The sequence below is a fragment of the Simochromis diagramma genome, unplaced genomic scaffold, assembly GCF_900408965.1.
Source record: "Simochromis diagramma unplaced genomic scaffold, fSimDia1.1 OVJJ01000545.1, whole genome shotgun sequence".
Classification (NCBI taxonomy): domain Eukaryota; kingdom Metazoa; phylum Chordata; class Actinopteri; order Cichliformes; family Cichlidae; genus Simochromis; species Simochromis diagramma.
In genome coordinates this window covers 6987015-7007715 of record NW_024387371.1, presented here as the reverse complement: position 1 = coordinate 7007715, position 20701 = coordinate 6987015, and the positions used below count along the sequence as shown (strand labels likewise).

Genomic DNA, 20701 nt, shown 5'->3' with positions numbered 1-20701 from the left:
TTGGGGAAAAATGACCCTACTTCTCACTTTATTTATGACCCCTTGATCTGAAACTTGATCTTCATTTTGTAAACTGGGGTTTACTTTATAGTAAAATAGACAATAGATGTGTTTTGGGTGTGGCCTTCTTACAATCAAATGTTGCCATATAAGAGTTCATCGACTTTGGTTTCTCTCACCAAGTTACAAACAAACAAACAAACAAACAAACAAACAAACATAGGTAGAGCCAAAAACAAATAAAAAAACCTTTTCTATATACTCCATGGCTGGTCCATTCACACTGAAAACACATATTCCACATTTTGTAGACTTTGCGCATGGTAATGAGGATGAATTTTTGTATGGCTATCTGTATTGTGTCATTAATGGAATCAGTGGTAATCAATGGCAAAAGGACTTCTACACATTTGCTAAGATTTACCAAAACTACCTAACATTTGTACATCTGTACCTTTGTGAAATAAGCTGCAGCTCAGAAGCCTGCTTTGTGACTTCTTTTAATGGTCACCACCCTGCCTGAAATAAACCAGTGTGACTTGGTAAGATTAGCATATAGATAATCTGAGACCTGGTGAGTTATTCTGGTGATGATGCCTTTCACCAGGAGCTTCCAGTTAGCCTGAGGATATACATATGAAGACTTCCTCTTCCAGTCACTGGTTAACGTTCATGGATTCAGATACATTTAAAAAAGCTAATAATAATAATAATCTGTGCATTGATGTGCATTGATACATAACATACTCCCACAATTTTCTCTTTAATTTCTCTGTTAAATACAATGAAGTGATTCCACCCTGATACTCTAAAGGTCACTTCTTCCTCCCTTAGACCAACGATGTCAAACTAATTTTACAATGTGGGCCACATATAACCCACTTCAACCTTAAGTGGGCCGGACCATTGAAGCTCCTGTTTTTGTCGCTATAAAGAACTTTAATCCCTCAGTTATCGACAAATAAGAAAAAAGTACTTCAACAGCATGTCTGAGTTTTTCTACATGATAGAGAAATACTTTTATAGTAAATATGAAATCTAGCAGCTTGACTTTTGGGACTAAATTGTAAGTAATAACTGCCCGATCGGATCTGATAATGAAACAAAGTTTTTTCTTGTTTTTTTACCCTCTGTTTTTTCTTTTTCTTATTAAATTGTGTGGAGCCACAAAATAGCAATTTCTATTGTAGATAGTGAAAAATATGAAACTTCTTGGTCATTTAAATGTTCATGTATTACTTCATTACTTTGATGTAGTATAAATGACGCTGGAGGTTTTCATCAGTAGGAAAAGCTGTAAAATTTATGAAAATACATGTAAAAGTCCAAAACCCATGCCCTTCTTCACATTTCCAAAGTCATCCTGTTGGCCGTATTGGAGACTTTGGCTGTTCGATTCTGGCCCCTGAGCCTTATCTTTGACGCCCCTGCCTTAGATCTACAGGTATATATTGGGGCATAATGTGTCAGCATACACACAAAACTTACATTTACACCAAATGATGCAGGCTGTAATCTGCAGTATTTCCCTTTTGAGGACTCACTGTCAGCAGTTCTCAGGCCACACCTTCATCATTTCATTCATCCATTTCTTCTTATCTCCTTAATTGAGATTTCTTCTTCTTGCTTACATGTGACTTTCAACCAGCCCTCTGACTAAACAATTATATCTGGGGGAGGACGGCTACTTTACGTGTCCAAATCATCACAGGCTTCTTGACACCCCCATCTCTCACTGTCCTTTACTTCGAGGTCTTTACACTTTAACTGCCACTTCACCAGTTTCCGTGGTTAGCCCATTTAAAGCATCATTTTTGCTTATATAATAGAATAGACTGATGTTTTTCAGTGATTTATATTAAGGTAAAGACCCCGCGGTAATACAGAGAAAACCCCACAGTCTGACGACCACCCTCCCACTGGTGACAGTGGGAAGCAAGAACTTTCTTTTAGCAAGAAGAAACCTCCAGCAGGCTCAGGGAGGGGCAGCTGTCTGTCATGAACAGTTGAGGGATTACAGATTTCTTTGGACTGTGAACCATCCAAAGCCACTTTAGTACGATCTAAAAATACAAAGATGAGGCTAGAAATGAACATAGAGCCACTTAAATGTATTTCCTGTATCGTCTGACTTCCCTAAAATATTCTGTTTGCCTCCGCAGGTCCCACAGATCTGAGTATGAAATCTGTCGGCCCAAACTCCTCCTCCTCCAGCTCCAACAGTCACGGTCAGGGAGGTGGCGGAGGCGGCGCTTCCGCTCAGCTCAGCCCTCCAGAGGTGACAGCAGTGAGGCAGCTCATCGCGGGGTACCGGGAGTCCGCGGCCTTCCTGCTCCGCTCAGCAGACGAGCTGGAAAACCTGATCCTGCAGCAGAACTGAGTCCGAGCCACACCGTGCCAGCTCCCTGCCCCCTCCTCGGCCTGTCCGTCTCGGGGCAGACTCTCACATACAAAGACACAGTTGTACACGAGTGATACTGCAGCGCACAGTGGGCCCTGTAGGTATGATACTTATCCCCACATGTTTATGTCTTTGGGCGGGCCAGAACATATCACAGGCTGAAAGATGTTTATTTATGCATTTGGTTCACTTTGACCTTATAGTGCCCTGTTATCTGTAGCCATTCATCCCATTCAATTCATCTTAGCACCTCAACCTCCATTTGTCTCAGGAAGCGATGATCTATGTGAAAAAAAAAAGTAAAATAGGAAAAATTGGTGCACAGACTGAGGTGTTGAATCAGCTTAACCACCGTAACGCCAAGTCAGCTCATTTGTGCAGACGTTTGGACAAATGAATAGTTTCCTAGCAGTGAATTAGCATCATTATTTCTTTCTATTTGTGTGTAAAATATGCTGTACAGTGGCGTGATTTGATTGGGTTATGTGAATCGAGTCGTTTCTAAATGATAACCGGATAACTGAAAGTCCACAGATGAATTGCTGCTAAAAGATGTGGCGACCTGCCACTTGACCTGTTAACCTCAACAGCTACTGTCGGATATGCTGACTTTCATATATATATAAATATATATATATATACTCCAAAAAAATAATAAGATTAAAAAATGTTACAAAGTAGAGCACGAAAATATCAGCAGTGACAGTGTTTGACAGTTTTCACCTGTAAAGTTTGACCAAAACAAGCAGATCCATCAACGCGTGGTCAATATTATACCTCTGTTCTGCTCGGTCGGAGTGATTTCCAGACTACGAGACAAAGAGTCATTACCCAGCGCACCCTTTCGTTTTCACTTATCCTACTATGAATATTTTTATCACGGGCAGTTTCTCATTACTCAAAGGGAAGGAGGCTTTTTCGGAAGCCTGGGTATGCAAATTGAGGTCACAGACTCCTGTCAGGGAGAGAAAGGAGATGAATTTATTGTTTAGACTCTTGGTTTTATAACCAGAAAAGTGGAAAAAGGTGCAATATTGAAGATAATCGGTAATGGTTGCTGAAATGACTTGATGAGGCATTTTAAGAGGGTTAACTACCCTCCCCTCTTGCTGTTACTGTCAAGTTGTAAAAAGTAATGATATCCCATGCAGCATTGTAGCCAATTTCAATGTTGTTGTTTGTTGTGATTACTGATCTTTATCGCTAACCTCATAACTGAGGCACTTTCGTGTACTTGGATCAGTCAGTGACAAAAAAGGAAAAAAGGGACCTGGCAGAAAAAAACGGGACTTTATGTTGCACGTCTTTTTCAGGGGAGGGCGGGTTGTTTCGTGGAGGAAGTGTTTAGTGACTATTCTTACGTTTAGAAAAGGTACATAGAGCTCACATGCATCCATTAGAGACTGCGGCGGAGGCCGTGTGAGCGCGCGAGCGGGCGGGATGTTCAGACAAAAAGAAACTCCTTCGTCTGGGCGCGCGTCCGTCTGAATCGTCCCCTCTGACCCTGCATCACAGTCTCATTAAAAACACGTCTGAAAACACACAGTTTGAAAAGAAGCAAGAGACAATCTTTGAAAAAGATGTAATCACATCACAGTTTACTCTCCCAGCTCTCTGCTATGGTGTGTGTGTGTGTTTATGTTTGTGCATGTGTGTGGACTGAGGACACAAACGAGTACTCAAAGCCGATCAAGAGCACAGCCTCACAACTTTTAATGGTGAGTCACTCAGCACAAAGACAGTTCTGTATGTGTGTGTGTTTATGTGTGTGTTCTTTTAATCCTTTCTGTCGATGTTGACAGTGTGTTGATTTCCTGTTTGTGTATAAGTGGAGTGACGCAGTTTGTAAACAGCATCAATCTGTGACGATTTAATTCAGTAGGCTGAAACATTCCAGACAAAGACTCTTCGAGCAGCCGAAAGCGGCTCGCACCTTACTGATTTGTCAAAGTTTAGAGAGCTATATTTCTGTATGTATCACAAATCCTATCACATGTATCATTAATCAGTCTCTTCAGGGTCATTCACCTCTTTCTCACCACCTGCAGGCCTGGCTAGTGAGTCGGGACCTGTGTTTTATTACCATGTCATGATTGGGCTGCATTCACATTTACATTCACATTTAAATTCTATTATCTATTGCAAGTTTGGAAGCACTTTATAGCTCAGGATTAAGGTAACACAATGATTTGAGTGTGTTTTTACCTCATTTGAATAATTAGCTTCAGTTCTGACAAATGATTATAACAAAGGATAATCTGACATAAGTCACAATCAGAGGTAGTTTTCATCAAGAAACAAAAAAACAAAACAGCAGACAGCTCCTTTATCGGAGTTTAAACTCATCAGTGTGTTTGGTCCATCTGAGCGGTGTTTCATAATAGAGGAAAGAAGCAATGCTTCTTATGAAAGGCCTGAATAAGCCTTGTTGGAGACCATCCCTAAAGCTGATAATGACCAATCAGATTTCTTTCACTTATTCAGTTAAGGTCCCCAAGGGGCTGGAGCCTGTTTGAAGTGTCATACAGTGCTAACCACTGTGCTGCACCTAGTAGTCTTAGCTTTGGTAAAGTCTGACTTCAAACTTTAGTTTGATTAGTTCATAGATAAGAAAACAGAAAAGTAGCTGTAACGTTCGTGGCTGAATAACCGTGAAAGATATATTAAAGAGATTTAAAAGAAAAATTTCAGCAAAGTTAAAAAAAAAAGGTTAGCAGTGGCCTCTGGGGCTGAACAATGAAGTCGCAGTTCAAGAGTTGTTCTGTCTTTTGGCCAAGGTATAGTAAACACTTTAAAAAATGACTGAAAAAACATCAAAGCTAATCGCACTCAGCGGCCTGAAATTAGCAGAGAAATGTACGAGTTAGTCTGAAATCTTTTCAACTTTTATATACTTTAGTTATGATTTCCTTGACATGTAACCAAGGAGCCAAATTGCTTTCAGACTTAATTAGTTAGACCTACAGCTGGCCATAGCAATGAAATTTGTTATACAGCACTGAAACTGGGCTACAGCTTACAGGTGTGCCAGTCATCCTAATAAACCCGCTTTTTACGGAGTAGATGGTCATGATTGGCTAGAATGGGCAGAACTGGAAACATTTTAACCAAGTGGCAAAAATAGCAGAAGTGCCAAAAACTGCAGTTCCTCTAGTGACCACTTGAGGCTGTAAAGCTCAAGGTTAGGGGATGTAATCAGAGTCTGCTAGGCCTCACCCTGGCTAATTTGTGTTATCGCCATGTTTTTGCTGTTCGTGCCTTTTGTAGAATTTTTTTTATGGGAAAATCTGAGACATTTTATTTTTTGCGGCGCAGTGCAAATATCCAGAAAGTTTGTGATTGGCACGTTAAAGTCTAGTGTTTTATTAACTAGATGAAAAGTGTGTATGCTTGGACTTATTTGGATGCAGTTTTTGTCCCAGGCTTGCTGATATCTCAGCAATCTGCCTTCTTATCCACATACGATCACTTCTGGCTCCAAAAATCCCAACATGTCTCAGTCAAAATGCTTAAACTGAGGCTTCACAAACCAATTAATCATATGAGAGCCATCTTTTATATGGAATTTATGGTTTAAGCCTCCTAAAGGTGAGTGAATTCGTGATGTTGCTGAAACAGCCTTGGTTTAACTGGTCATCTTACTTTATGAAACACCCCTCTGGCCTCACACAGACATAATCATAGATGTACACGGGACGTGAGTCCTCACACACGTCTTCCTCGTCTCCTCCAACCTGCTTGTTTGTTACTGTAGCCATAGCAGATCCTCCACATGTGACACCTTGTTGAACTTCGTCCCATCTTCACAACCAAACATTTGCTTGCAGATCGATATTTTGTCTCAAGTCTACGCTGAGCAACATTTTAGCTGTGCTAGAGTTACTGTGATCAACGACAACCATTAGTTGTCATGTTGTTGTTTTTGTTTTGTTCCGTTTTGGTTTCTTTTGATAATGCCCAATGGATTTTCTCTTTGTATTGACTGGACAATGTAATCTATTGGTGTTGATTAAAATGCCCTGGTAGCTTGTGGATTGCTAAAGTGGTCTGATAAATGTACTGTATAGCTGTACAAAGAGTGATAAAAGATGTTTTAAACCTTTTCTTTTTTCTGTGGGTACAGCGCTGTTTAAAAAAAAAAAATCAAAGTGGTTTAGCCCTTGCCTGTTTTAACTTATCATTTGGTGGTGGTCTGTATTACTTCTATTGTTATTTATATTATTTCAATTGTTGCCTCTTCTGCACGGATAAGTGACTGTAGCTCTGTGCAGGAGGTTGTACTGTAAACCTGTGTGAAGCTTTGTATTTTTCCCCTCTGGTTTTGGACTCAGTGAAAGTGTGATGTTTACATGTACAGTTTTTCAGAATATTTTGCTTTTGTTTGTTTTTCGCGTTTTATTCCGACATATTTTTTGCCTCTCACACTTATTCCTCTCCTTCTAATCTGTGTACATTTGCCCAGGTATTTTCTTTTTGTTGTTTCATTGCATCAAGTGCAGACGTGACCTCTTTGACTACCTGGTCACATGGTCAGAGTGTGCCGTGACAACTGGCTGCGGTCGGCTCGGCGTTGTGGTGGCTTCCAGCATTTTAAAAGTTAATATTAAGTAAAACGGGAGCTTCGCAACTTCTCAAAGTGGACCAGCAAAGATTAATTAAGGATTTTGATTACTTTAATCAGCTGTTTTAAACGACTATTGTGGCCTAAACGGAGAACGATGGAGTGTAGGTACATTTATTTTCTACATGAAGTGCTCATAATCTTTTAATATCCCGGCCGCGTTGTCAGGGAAAACTCCTTGTCCTTAACCCGACAGGTGTCCTGAAAGGTACACTTTGACCTGTTGTAATATCTCCTCGGTAACATAAAAGCCATTCCCCTCTCCTGGCCTTTTAAGGGGAACCCATAAACCTCAGGTAATACTGAATCTCCAAGTTTAGTTTTTATCCGCTGATTTCCTCTGAAATGAGATTTAAATCTCTTAACGAAAACCATTAACATTTATATGAGATGTCTATTGTTTTGTACATTTATCATTGTGATTTAAAAGTGGAGCTTTTTCCAGTACCTGTGACTTAATTTTTTGGAGTGTTTATAGGTATGGATATTTATTATTATATGTGAAACTACAAAAAGACAAAAGAAAAAGGTTGAACCTGTTTCATTTGTATGTTTCATGCAAAACTGTCCAGGTGAGATTCTCTCTGCCTCTTACATATCACTAATGAGGGACCTGTGTTTGTTTGGAAATAGCGCTTTTTCAGTGTTGCATCAACGCTATGAAAAAAAAAAAAAACACCAGTGGTTTACCAACAGCAGAGTTGCAAGGCTCTCCTCTTCTCCTGAGATGTCAGTAATTGAATAAAACAGTGCGATGAGCTATCAAACTGAGACCTCGGCTCATGGTGTTTTACTTTTTTTCTTTAATTTTTGCAAAAATAAAGAGTCTCAGTTCAGTTTATTTATATAGCACCAAATCACAAGACCAGTTGCCTCAAGGGACTTTATATTGTAAATGTATTGTATTATATTTATATTGTGAGATTGTTGTAATCCTAACAATCAAAAGACCTATGAGCAAGCACCAGACAAGAGTGGCAAGGAAAAACTCCCCTTTAACAGGAAGGAACCTCCAGCGGAACCAGGGTCAGGGAGGAGGGCCATGCTATGGAAGAGAGCCAGAGATTATTAATAAGTAATTATTAAATGCGAAGTTGTGAATAAACACATAGCAAGCAAAAACAAAACAGTGCATCATGGGAAGCTCCCAGCAGTCTGCACCTATTACAGCGTAACTAAGGGTGGATTCAGGCTGAACTGATCCAATCCTGAATATATGCTTTATCAAAAAGGAAAATTTGAAGCTATATCTTAAAAGCAGAGATGGTGTCTGTCTCTTGAGCTGGTTCCACAGACAAGGGGCCTGAAAGCTGAGGGCTCTGCCTCCCATTCATCTTTTAATTACTCTAGGAACCGCAAGCAAATGAGCAGTCTGACAGTGAAGTGCTCTACTGAGGTGATATAGTACTATGAGGTCATTAAGATAAGGCGAGGCCTGATTATTTAAGACCTTGTGGGTAAGGAGAAGAATTTTAAATTCTGAGTCAATGAAGAGAAGCCAGTATGGGAGAAATATGCTCTCTCTTTCTACTCCCTGGCAGTACTCTTGCTGCAGCATTTTGAATCAACTGAAGGCTCAAATAAAATAAAAAAAATTAAACACAGAGCTGCTTCAACACTTACTCATTTTATTCAGTATTAAGTATATTGTGCACAAGAGGGCAGCAGAGCCACAGAAAGCAGATGGAAAAGTAATGATTAATGTTTGCAAAGGAACCAAATAAATGCTGCATGTAGCACAGCCTTACAGACAGTAGTTCAATGTGTAAACATTCATTTAAAGTTTCTTTATCGCAAAAGTTTAAACACAATCTATAGGAAAATAGAAATAAAGCAAAACAGTTCAATAAAATGCACTACGACAAAACAAAATTATAAGTACTTAAAGTTTATTTAAGGTGCTTTTCATAGGTAAACAAATACAAATCTGCCCATGCCAAAGGCAAAGTGGACGGACAGAAGCCAAACATAAACATAGTAGTACAAAATTACAAACACTTAAATGCCTGTTTGAACAGATGAGTTTTGAGCTGCTTTTTAAACGATTCCAAGAGTCAAGGGAGCAAATACAGAGTGGTAAGCTACTCCATTGTTTTGGAGCTAATACTTAGAAGACAGAATCCCTTTTTAATTTTCTGATCATTAGAAGGCCTCTGTCTGAGGACCTGAGAACCCCAGATTGAAGAAGAGGGGTGGAGCAGTTCCATGACACAGGTGGGGGCCTCAGTTTCTAAGGTTGTAAAAGTGACAAACCAAGACTTTTGAGATTTCTTTGAAATTGCAAACACTTTAATATTGGTTTATATGTGAGGACTGACGAGAATGATGAACAAACAAAAACCACAGAAGCAGGTGGATCAACAATCAAGCAGAAACAAGAGAAGGAAAGGACTTTAGATACTCAGAAGCTCATATTCTCCAGTCTAGTTGAGAACAACAAGACATGGTGGGAGGAAGGAAAACCAAAAAGTACACAAAAAAAATTCTTTATCAAAATAAAAATGAAATGATCAGTCATCCTACACTGAAGCACAAAAAACACCCCAAATACTAAACTTGAGATAGGCCAGAGATAGGAACAGATAAGCAGAAAAAGACTGCAAATCAGAAAACAGTGAAAGTACATCAACAAGAACATGGAGAAATAATCAGTGCTGTGACATCAGGATATCGTGAGTGTCAGAGACGTAGGGCGCTCACTGCTGGAAACAGTGTGCAGCAAGTGCTGCACAGGTAAAGCGTGAATGTTCCAATAATCAGCAATCACATGACAGACTATTGACACATGTCCTCTGTTATTGACTTTGTACTAGTGAGTACACTGACTCAGAACAAGTAAATATTCCCACAAAACAAAATAAAAGTCTGTTTACATCATTATACATGTCAGCTTATTCAACGGTTATTAGTATTTACAGGCTTTACCTGGCTTAAAATGTTATTAGGAATTAAAAATAATCATTTAACAATCGAAAGCCAGTATTATGATGTAAATGTCTTCTATCACATCACAAACGTGCTCTATTGGATTGAGATCTGAAGACTGTGGAGTGAAGTGAACTCACCGTCATGTTCAAGACACCAGTTTAAGATGATTTTGTGACATAATAATAATAATAATGGATTGGATTTATATAGCGCTTTTCAAAGCACCCAAAGCGCTTTACAATGCCACTATTCATTCACTCTCACATTCACACACTGGTGGAGGCAAGCTACGGTTGTAGCCACAGCTGCCCTGGAGCAGACTGACAGAAGCGAGGCTGCCATATCTCGCCATCGGCCCCTCTGGCCAACAGCAGTAGGCGGTAGGGTAAAGTGTCTTGCCCAAGGACACAACGACCAGGACAGAGAGCCCGGGGATCGAAAACACTATGTGTTATCCAGCAGGATAACACATAGTGTTTTATCCTGCTGGAAGCAGTCTTTAGAAGCTGGGTACACTGTGGTTATAAAGGGACGGGCATGGTCAGGCAGCAATACTCAGGTAGGCTGCAGGCTTCTGCAGTTGGGACCCAAAGTGTGCCAAGAAAATATCCCTCACATAATTAACCCACACACAGCAGCTTGATTTAGGATGGATTGATGCATTCATTTTGTTTTATACCAATTGCTGACCCTTCCTACAGAACTCACAAGACCAGGAAACATTTTTCCAGTATCTGGCTTCCAATCAGCTTGAAGCAGTCGGATCATTTTTCTTTGACCTCTGACATCAACAAGAAATTTTCACCCAGACAACTGCTGAACACTTTTCTCTTTTTCAGAACATCCTCTGAAAATCCTACAGATGGTTGTTTTGGGGAAAATCCCAGTAAATCAGCAGTTTCTGAACTACTCAGATCAGCCTGTCCAACCAATAACTATGCCACATTTAAACTCACTTAAATCGTCTTTCCTCTGTGAGTTTCTGCTAGTAGCAGCTGAACTGGCGTATCTAAGTGCGTGAATGTTTTTTTGTTTGTTTTAATATTGAAAGTAACATGGTGGTCGTTGAGTCTATAACAATCAAACTGATCATTTGAACTATTTCAAATCATCGCCAGTAAAACAGTTAATGAGGCATTTAAATCTTCTAGTAAAGTCAAACATACATAATAGTATAGCCTCAAAGAGGCCATATGAAGTTCAAGCTACAATTTGACATGAGTGTTTTCGACCCAAGGTCTATTTTACCACCATTTTTTATGTTAATTTTATTTCCAAACACTTTATTGTTTTTTTTTTTTTGTTACATAGAGTTAAGAATAAACTTCACTCAGACATTGTTGGATAAAAGACGCTACTGCAAAGCCTTTGAAATCATAGTGTTTCGAAATGCATTTTTCGGAGTGTCGCTTCAAATCAAAACAGATTTTTTTTCAGTTTGCTAAACTTGATCCTGTGAAGAAATACTAACAAAAACACAGACAAACATCTGTGGCCTGTGGAGAAAATCAATCAGGATTGGATTTCAACATGAAATGTCCCTCAGTGACAGATGAACCCACGTTCTTAGGCCATGCTGCCAGTCAAACATAGACATAAAAAAGGATGCGAGCAGTGCCCCTGCAAACAGTATAAACCCTTTTACTTGAGAAGTCAAACAAAGCTGATTCCTGTTATTCCTGTTATCTTATCAAAGCAGTTTAAAGTTGTACATTTGTTGGGAGTCAGAGGCTGGACTTTGGGGAGGCATCGATTCATGAACCAGATACCTTTGCCCCACATTCCCCATTTATCTTTAGAGTGTCTGATCTGGATGGGAGCTCTGCGGCCATGCCAGGCTCTTTCCCTGCACAGAGTCAGCATTCAGAAAAGATATGATTTCCTAAACTATTTCACTGACATGCATCATATAGAGAAAAACATTCAGTCTGTCTAATAACAACACACCCTAAAGAATAACACAAACCTGAAGTAGTGTACTTCTGTAATAAATCCTTAGATGGAGGGACATCTTTAGGATTATATAAATGGGAAACCAAAAACCAGTTAGGCCTCTGCAGGGGAAATATTAAACATGCATCAGAAGACCTGGCTGACAATATGGCGGCTGCACTGAAAGTCATGATATTAACAAAATTTATACTATACTGAGTTTATATTTTATGCTTCTGATGGTCGAAGTAAAGAAAAGTGTCTCACACATTCTTTGGCGCAGCTCCTCAGTTCATCCTCTGTCCAAAACAAGCCCGCTTTCTTCTTATTGGCTGCCCTTCACATACAGAAGAATTTAAACAGCATGTGAGTTTCTGGTCTTACAGCCAGAGAGGTGTACCCGAGGGAGAAAAAGCTGCCTAATAAAATAAAGAATCGCACAACAGATCCTTTAAAAGTTGTGATGACTCTTCAAAATGCTACACAGTTAAAGAAAGCACCCAGAAATATATACATATACAGGAAGCTCCACTACAGTAGCAATGGCCATTAGTCATGTGACTCCTTTGGTAAACATGACACAAATACTGCTAATAATAAGCCAAACTGGGTTTAAAAAGCATCTTTATAAATAGACATAATGATATAGTTTGATATTAAAAAGTGCAACTAAAAAGTCATATAATCAGAGATATTATAAGTGTTTTAAGTCCATTTTTTAAAAAAAGACAACATATTTTATATTGTAAATTAGCCTGCTGTAGGATTTCTGCATGAAAAGAAGAGCTAGCATGATGATTTTGACCCATTTCAACAGACAGTTCTCACTCATCCTTCAAAGTTCACCTTTGCAAATTAAAGGAGTGAGAGAATGGTAGGCAGGAAATCAAACCACCATCATGAGGCATTTTCAAAACGTAAAGTAATTATTTTGCATCTATTTGCACAAAAGCTTTGGGTTTATACTTTTATTGGTTAGTGGAGAAAGGACCCAAGTTCAGTAAGCTCACGCTGGCAAGGTTATCAACAATAAAACCAGCCTTTTTCAGCTGATCTAGAACTAAAGATGTGTAAAGTTCAATAGGCATAAACCAAACAGGGAGTCCAGATAAGGGAAAATTGAGGTGAGGAAAACAATCACAAAGGAGGGAACTCAAGGCACAGCAGACATGGAGGGAAGTGTATTAACCAAAATAAAAAAGACAGTGGACATAAGGAGCACAAAGACACTAAAATAAAGACAAGACAGACAGAGGCAAAGTCTGAGAAACACTGGAGACAAATAGGAAAACAAAAACACCGAAAGAAGATTAATAAAGTGAATAAGCAACCAAAACTCATTAAATACTGCAGAAGAACATGGCGCCATGACAATAAAAGAGGATCTGGACACCCTGGTGTTTCTTGTATTTGCTGCTCCTGGATGCCCTCACGGTCTGTGTTGTTTTTGTTTAACCTCTTTAACCTGTATTTGTCCTTCACTCTGGTCTGTAAACTTTGCACAGAGAAATGCAAGATACCATATGGAGTCACTAAAAAGACCAACACGAGGGGAAAGTCCCACGGTAGTGCATTGCCACAGGTTTGCTTGTGCTCAGCTGGGATCATGAGACATTTTTAGCCCTCCCTGACACACCGCCAGGAATAGGTCAGCTCTGGAGGGCATTGAGAACAGGTTGTACCATTTTTAAATCAGTTGTATAACTTAAAGTTCTGACTGCATGAATCATGTTTGACACGGCTGTAAATGATCAGCATAGAGTACTGGAACTGTTTGCATTTCTGGTTTGTCCAGATAGATTATCTTGTGAACAGGACAGTACTGCACGTAGACTTTGCTCAGTTTATTCTTAGTTGTCAGTCTATAGTTTACAAAAGCTTCTCTGACTCGTAGTTCAAGGAAACACCTATTGATCCTCCTGTTATCATTAATCTGTTACATAGTTATTTTATGATGATAGTCTTAATAAGAGAGCTACACAAGACTATGGTTTTAAAGGAAATGTGCTATGGTGATAGTTCACAGTTCAATTAAAGTATGGTTGGATGTTGGCAACTGTTCTTCTCACTGTGTACCTGAATCCTTGTAAACAAGAGGAAAACAGGATGTATGATAGGTAAAGGCCTTATCAATCTTCCATGACTTGGTTGACTTAGTTCTGCATCTTTATGGTGCCAATTTGCAGCAGTAGCTCAGGTTGCATGAGCTGACCCCGATACTTAAATTAGTACCAAGAAGAATGTAACAATGCTCACGACAACCAATGAGGATCAGATTCAAAATTTTCCCCTCATTCTGTTTCAGAGAGCAGTTGCTAAATGCGGTGACTATGAAAGAGACTCTACCAGGAATGATTTCTGTGATGATGATAATGCTGTGTAGCACTGCATGCATCAGCAAGTTTAGCATTTGTAGACAAGATGTCAAAGTAGCTCTTTTTAAAGGGTACGGTTCAGCACAGTTGTGGTTGAGCTGTGGAACAACATGTCATTGGGTAGATGATGAAAGCATTAAGGATTTTGTTTGTGACCAGTAATGTTCCTCTCGTGATGCACAGAAAAATGTTGTGTATAAATTTCAGACCAAATTAATTAATTTCTGTAATATTCGCTTTCACTGAACACTCTAATGATTGTGGAAAAGCTGGAATAGACAACAGTTAATAAAATGCAGTAGTGACATATGAACGTGAAAGGAAAAGAAAAGAAATAAAAGGGAAGAGGAGAGTGGAGAATAAATATTGTGTGCATCACAGGATTTCTCCCAGCTGACTACATTTCTAAAGGATAGTTCAGAGTCACCCAGTCCAGCCCAAACTGTATGTTTTGTCAAAAAGGAAAGTTTAATCTTAATATCTTAAGAGGAGAGCAGGTCTGTCTCCATTCTAAGAACCACAAATAAGCCTGGACTCAGCATGAGTTCTCTGGTGGGAGGATGTGGCACAAAGAGGCCTGTCAGTCCACTTTATGTGAGAAGCAGAATTTTAACCCAATTCTGGATTCAACAAGAACCAAAAACGAAAAGCTAAAACGCAGCTCATTACACCCTTTGACATGTGTTGCACTAAACTTCAAAACATTATTTTCTTAAATCCTTGCCGGCATATCAGGATCTAATCACCGCCTTGAACTTCTTCTCTTACTAATCACATACTAATCCTACAATCACATTTCTAATAAAATGTGATTGTTAATTTTATTTGATTATAAGCACATATCTTTGTCTTTTAATGTGGTATTTAGGTGCTTTCAAATATAAACGAAATCAACATTTATTCACAAACTGAGAACACATGTAGAATTTTAAGTCTTAAAGGATCACAGGGGAGCTTTAAAATCTCTCCCGTTGCAGCATTTAGAGAATGAACAGCTTGAATATTTTACAATAATGTGCCCGTCTCTGAAAACAATGGCAGCATGAGCTTTAATAGGAGTGCTTTACATTCATGCTGAGTGGGTTTTATGGTGGCAAACAGCAGCGGGTGCGTGGCTGCTGTAGTAGGTGTCTAAACAGTGATTTGTTTTCAGTGAATTTATGCATCTACAGAACAAAACATGAATAAACCCACTGCATTTTTATTTAACTGTTAATCATGCCCGACTGTCCTAACTTTTACTCTCTGCAGCAGTGTGTCTTCCAGGAGCTTGGTGACCCACATTCAAGCTAAGGTGAAGTGTTATATAAACTGTAATACCCCTTGTAATAATCGTTTATAATCATAACGAAGTTAAAGAGATTAAGGTTGCTTGGTAAGCAGCGCGCCTCTCTCTCCCCCTACAGAAAAACATCCCATGAACCGCTGCAAATCTGAGGATTTGTCATAATGTTTCCTAAATAAAAGCTCAGTTTCTTTTGACAACCAGTCTGTAAATGTCAATAACAGAAAGAAAATGCGACACACAAGTGCTCACTGTAAGCATTTTATTAGTAGTACTGGTAATAGTATTAATGATAACACTGTCAAGTCATAAGAAGAACTATATGAAAAAACATTGTTTGTTTGTTTTTTTACTTTTGGTCATAACAAAAATGTAATAATTTATACAGGCAAACAGAAAAAGCAAACTCTACCGACTAAAAGTAAGAAAAAACACCCTCGTTGCCATCACCGCCGTCATCTCCATCTCCATTGCTTGGACTATGGTGATGGACGGTCAAGCTGAGGGTGAGTAAGGTGCGAATGGGGTAACTGGAGGAGGGCTCATTGGTTCAGACTTCCCGTTTTCACTGCTCTCGCTGACCTGTCTGTTCAGCACCATTTGCCTGGCGATGCAGGTCACCTGGCCGTTGGCCACTGTGTAGGTACTGTTCCTGCAACACAGAAAAAGCCACAGTTTAAAAACCAACAACTACAAGGGAAAAAAATCAAAGGTAACTGCCTTCCACAAATACTACAATGCTCACTTTTGATTTTCAGAGCTGTTCTGCATGCCGGGCTGGTTCTGTTTAGCAAAGAAAAACGAAGTCCACCAGTGGTCAGAGTCTTGCCGTGGAAGTGCTGCAAGGAGCAAAACTGAACGTTATCTGATGCGGAGAGAGGAAGATTTTCCTTTTTAAAAATTTTGCATATAAAATCAGGTCATGCTGAATACCTGGATGGTGTGGAATGGCCTCTCCTGTGTACTCGGCACTGCTGCAAGAGCTGTTACTCGATGTGGACCCGATGCGCCCTGGAGAAAACACAGTTTGGCTTTTTATTCAAGTCTTATTCTAGAAGAAAAAATTAATAGAAAAAATTAACTTTCACAAAAATGAAATGTACATAAACCACATGGGACTCACTTCTGTAATAATCATGGGTGGCGATAAGGGAGCCACTTGATGGAATTGCTGCCATTGTTGCCGACCTTAGGTGGAAAACCGCTCAAAGATGGAAAATGGTAACCTAAAGGCAAACACAGAAAAAAAAAGTTTCTTTATAATTTTATTCCCTTCATGTTGTACCACAGAGATACTGCACATCTGCGCTGCACATTTCCCTCCGTGCTTAGTTTAAGGGCCTCGAGTGCAGAGTGCTAAAACAGAAACAGCTGCTTCAGGGAGTCTGGTTTCCCATGACTCAAATAACCAAAACATGTGTGAGGACATGTCAGCATGAGCTGGCTGCGTGACCACTGACACAGAAATATCAGGTTGTTCTGTTAGGTCACAACAGAGGCCTGCATCCAGACTTATTATAGCTTCCTATATTAATTTTATATATATTTATTTAACTTTTATTTTTAGATGCCAGGTCAGCATACCGTTACTGGTTTCAGTTCATTTTTAGTGCTTTAAAAGGTTTAACTTTGTAAAAGTACTATTATATTATGACAAATGCAACACTTTCCCATTGATTGAGGCAGCTCAGTCACAATAAGCATCTGCAGGCTAACTAATGATATTTCTTTGCAATTAAGTTTATTTTGTAAGTGCATTTTTGTTTCTGTTTGTTTTATTCCACCAAATGAACTTACTATTAGTGGTAGTTAATTACTAAATATAGTATAGTAATAATATTTGTAGTTTTACATTTATTTATTTAAAATGACTCCTTTTGAAAAACACGTATTAACAGCTCAGAGAACCAGCTGAAGGCTGTAGAGCTTAATACCGCGTGAGCAGCAGATGGCTGTAGGGATTTCATGAAGCAGGTACAGGTCTGCACCTGATAACCCAGATTAACATCTGAGCTGACGCACAGATACACCAGCAGTCCAGAAGGCAGTTTCACCTGCCTTCTTTAATATTTACTGCATTTGTAGACAAAAATGCACGAGATACAGATTTACATTAAAAAATTACCACAAAAGTGTCTGTGTAACTGTGACCTTCACAGCCTTCTGCGGTAAGCGGGTATACCTTTAACAATAGTTTAGTTTGTTTTTCCTTTTCACTTTGGTGCATTAATGGCCATTTATATTTGTGTTGCTTTGTACACAGAGAAAGCTAGAGTGTGCTCTCGGGTAATTAGAATAAAAATGTGCCTGTCCAGTGATGTGAGATGGTTTGTAGGCAACTTGAAAAGACTTGGAGAACACCACCTTTAACTTAAAAATAATGAACTAATATTCTATATTTTTCAATTAACATTTTTTGTTTTCACAAAGTTTACATATCAAGGCTACAATTAAACATACAAATAATTAGCTGCTGATATTTTAACGCTTTTCTAGTGATGTTATTTGGACTCACCTGCAAGAGTGGGGTGGTGTCGTTGTCACCAGGTGCGGTTGTAAGGTGCGGATGGCTGGAACTAGAAAAGGTATTAGTTGTTTCTATGGCCCATTTGTAAAGGAACTATCGGTGATGACCTCGTCGGTCACTACGCTGCTGCGCTTCTGGTTCACGCAGAGTCACCGAGGGCCTTTTTATACAAGCTGGGTTTGGCACGTGCCACTGTGGAACCACGGGGTGTGGCCTGTGGTAGCTCGAGGCCACTGAACGTGCGGAACCTTGTAATCGGTGACACCAGACTGAGGAGAAAGAGAAGCAGGCTTGGAGCGGCTTATGTTAACCCGCTGCTGGCACAGACTCGTGGGATAATCCACATTAGCCAGCCAGTTTAGAGGTGAAATGGGAACAGGCAGACAGTGCCAAGCCGTTTTCAATAACAGGTGAAATTTGAGTTAGTAACAAGGTAGCGGACGAGTGGTTTTTAAAGGGTTTTTCGGCCTTACGTTGAGCTGAAAGGCATTGTAAAAGCAGTTCGTTTGTAAAGTCTCATTCATAAATTTCTTAACTCAGAGCATGTATCTAAGTAGAGATGGTAACCGAAATTATTACCCTTCCCGTACTGGAAACCACATGAGACAACAATGCAGCATAATTCTGTCTCAGTTAAATACAGCATTTCTTTGAGTTCGTAAAGCTGAAGGTCTCTTTTAAAGGGTCAGGACTCGCCATAGTGACTACCGCTCCCTGGTGGTCTAGTGGTTAGGATTCGGCGCTCTCACCGCCGCGGCCCGGGTTCGATTCCCGGTCAGGGAACAAGACATTTTGAGCTTTTACTTAATCACAGCGAACATTTCTGGCACAACTTCACCTGCTTACAGGATGAAAGGGGAGGATGAAAAAAAAATCACAATTCAGGGACTCCAGCAGCACTTCAAGGGAAGAGAAACAACTTTATTGACTGACTAACGCGTTTCGGCTTGTGTCCTTCAACAGGGTCACAGTAACACATAGTAGAAGTGTGCTTAAATAAAAGGCAGGAAACAGAAAAAAATTCAAATTAACCAATCATGTCTTCATAGATAAACCAGCTGACATATAACAGGTTAGTATTGGTTAATTGGTTAAGCATCCCTGTAAGCCAACTGATTAGACTCATACATATCTGTGAAATTCCGGATGAATATAATAAGAGCAAAGAAAAGAAGTTGAACAAATTTAAAGAAAGATAGTAGCCTACAAAGAGGACAGGTTAAGATCTGCAGAAGAGTAGGTGAATTCAATAAGCAGGGATTTCTATTTAGCAAGTAAGAAATCTCCAAAACTTAAACCTAAACTTGTCTTTTGTACAACCTTTGCACCAAAAACCAGGAACATTAAAGAAATGATTTTAAAACACTGGCATATCCTTTAAAATGACCCAAACTTATTAGGTACCTTTAGAGAACCACCAATGATAACCTATAGAAGAGGAAGAAATATTAAAAATAGGCTTGTTAGAGCTTCCCAGGACCCTAATACTCCAGATAAAACCCTGATAAGCCATAACCTACAAGGTAATTTCATATGTGGGTAATGCATAAATTTTCAATATACCAAAAATGTTAAATAATTTAAAGATCCCATAAGTGACAAAACCATTGCCATTAAGTGCTTTATCACATGCAGAACTAAAAATGTAATTTACATGATACAGTGCCCATGCAATAAAATATATAGGAGAAACACCCCGCCCTCTGAAAGATCAAATTAATGAAGACAGAAGTTCAATCAAGAGGAATGATCTAACCAGCCCTGTTGCAAGACACTTCAATGATAAACATCCAAATTCACCTTTATTCTTTCTAGGCATTGAAGCCATTAAATTAAACCAAAGAGGTGGTAACATTAATTTTATCCGGAAAAAAGACAAGCATTTTGGATAGAGTCTGCACCCTAGAGGTATGAATGAGGATTTTTCTATCAATGAGATTTTGTGAACTGTACCCTTTGTACTGTTTTTATTCTTTTTTACCAGTTACTTTGTTTTGTCAATTATTCTCGCATGGGTAATGTTTATTTATTTATCAACAAAAGAAAGAGTAGCTTTCTAGACATCTCGTTTTAAGTCTCCATTTTAAGTTTACATTTTAGAGATTTTACATGGACCTTACCATAAATGTGGTTCCATGTTATGATGTACTCTTGTTTTTTAATCTAACTGCTGCACTGACTCCTTTTTTCGTGAAATACTTTCCTTTGTAATCATTTTATAGTTTTTTTGTATATTTGTAATATTTTTCTTATGTATTTCATGCATGTATTATTTTAAGATGGTTTTTCTATGAAGACATGATTGGTTAATTTGATTTTTTTCTGTTTCCTGCCTTTTATTTAAGCAAACTTCTATTATGTGTTACTGTGGCCCTGATGAAGGCCACAAGCCGAAATGCATTGGTCAGTCAATAAAGCTTTTGGTTAATGTCATTAAGGCTTGCTAACATTCGTGGTTGTCACTTTTATGGCTTTTTATTTTCAACACTTTAATAAATGTTCCATTATGATAAGCCAGGTATACATATTTATAATAACCTTTCGATCTATAAATGATAAATGATCTATAAATATTGGGTCCTTCTCTGTAGGATTTCATTTTTGGGATTGCAGCTTTTAGCTAAAGGCTGAT

At 39.0% G+C, this 20701-nt stretch overlaps 2 protein-coding genes and 1 non-coding gene across 4 annotated transcripts in view; 2 read left to right on the top strand and 1 right to left on the bottom strand.

The window, feature by feature from the left end:
• nol4la (nucleolar protein 4-like a) overlaps positions 1 to 7609 on the top strand; it is a 34337-nt gene extending 26728 nt beyond the window's left edge. For both annotated transcript variants that reach the window (XM_040008202.1, XM_040008203.1), the window contains exon 11: positions 2163 to 7609. In XM_040008202.1, coding sequence (XP_039864136.1) covers positions 2163 to 2380 — 218 coding nt within the window. In that variant the 3' untranslated portion in view covers positions 2381 to 7609. The remainder of the gene's footprint in view (positions 1 to 2162) is intronic.
• An 8180-nt stretch (positions 7610 to 15789) lies between these two features.
• On the bottom strand, positions 15790 to 18222 carry ppdpfa (pancreatic progenitor cell differentiation and proliferation factor a). The gene is made up of 5 exons (XM_040008250.1): positions 18058 to 18222; positions 16666 to 16768; positions 16476 to 16553; positions 16288 to 16381; positions 15790 to 16194 (listed from the first exon to the last, which is right to left on the bottom strand). Exons 2-5 carry the CDS (start codon positions 16718 to 16720, stop codon positions 16038 to 16040), a joined length of 384 nt encoding a protein of 127 aa, XP_039864184.1. The 5' UTR covers positions 16721 to 16768; positions 18058 to 18222; the 3' UTR covers positions 15790 to 16037.
• A 558-nt stretch (positions 18223 to 18780) lies between these two features.
• On the top strand, positions 18781 to 18852 carry trnae-cuc. Its single transcript has one exon. It is a non-coding gene; the product is annotated as a tRNA-Glu (tRNA).
• The last annotated feature ends 1849 nt before the right edge of the window (positions 18853 to 20701 follow it).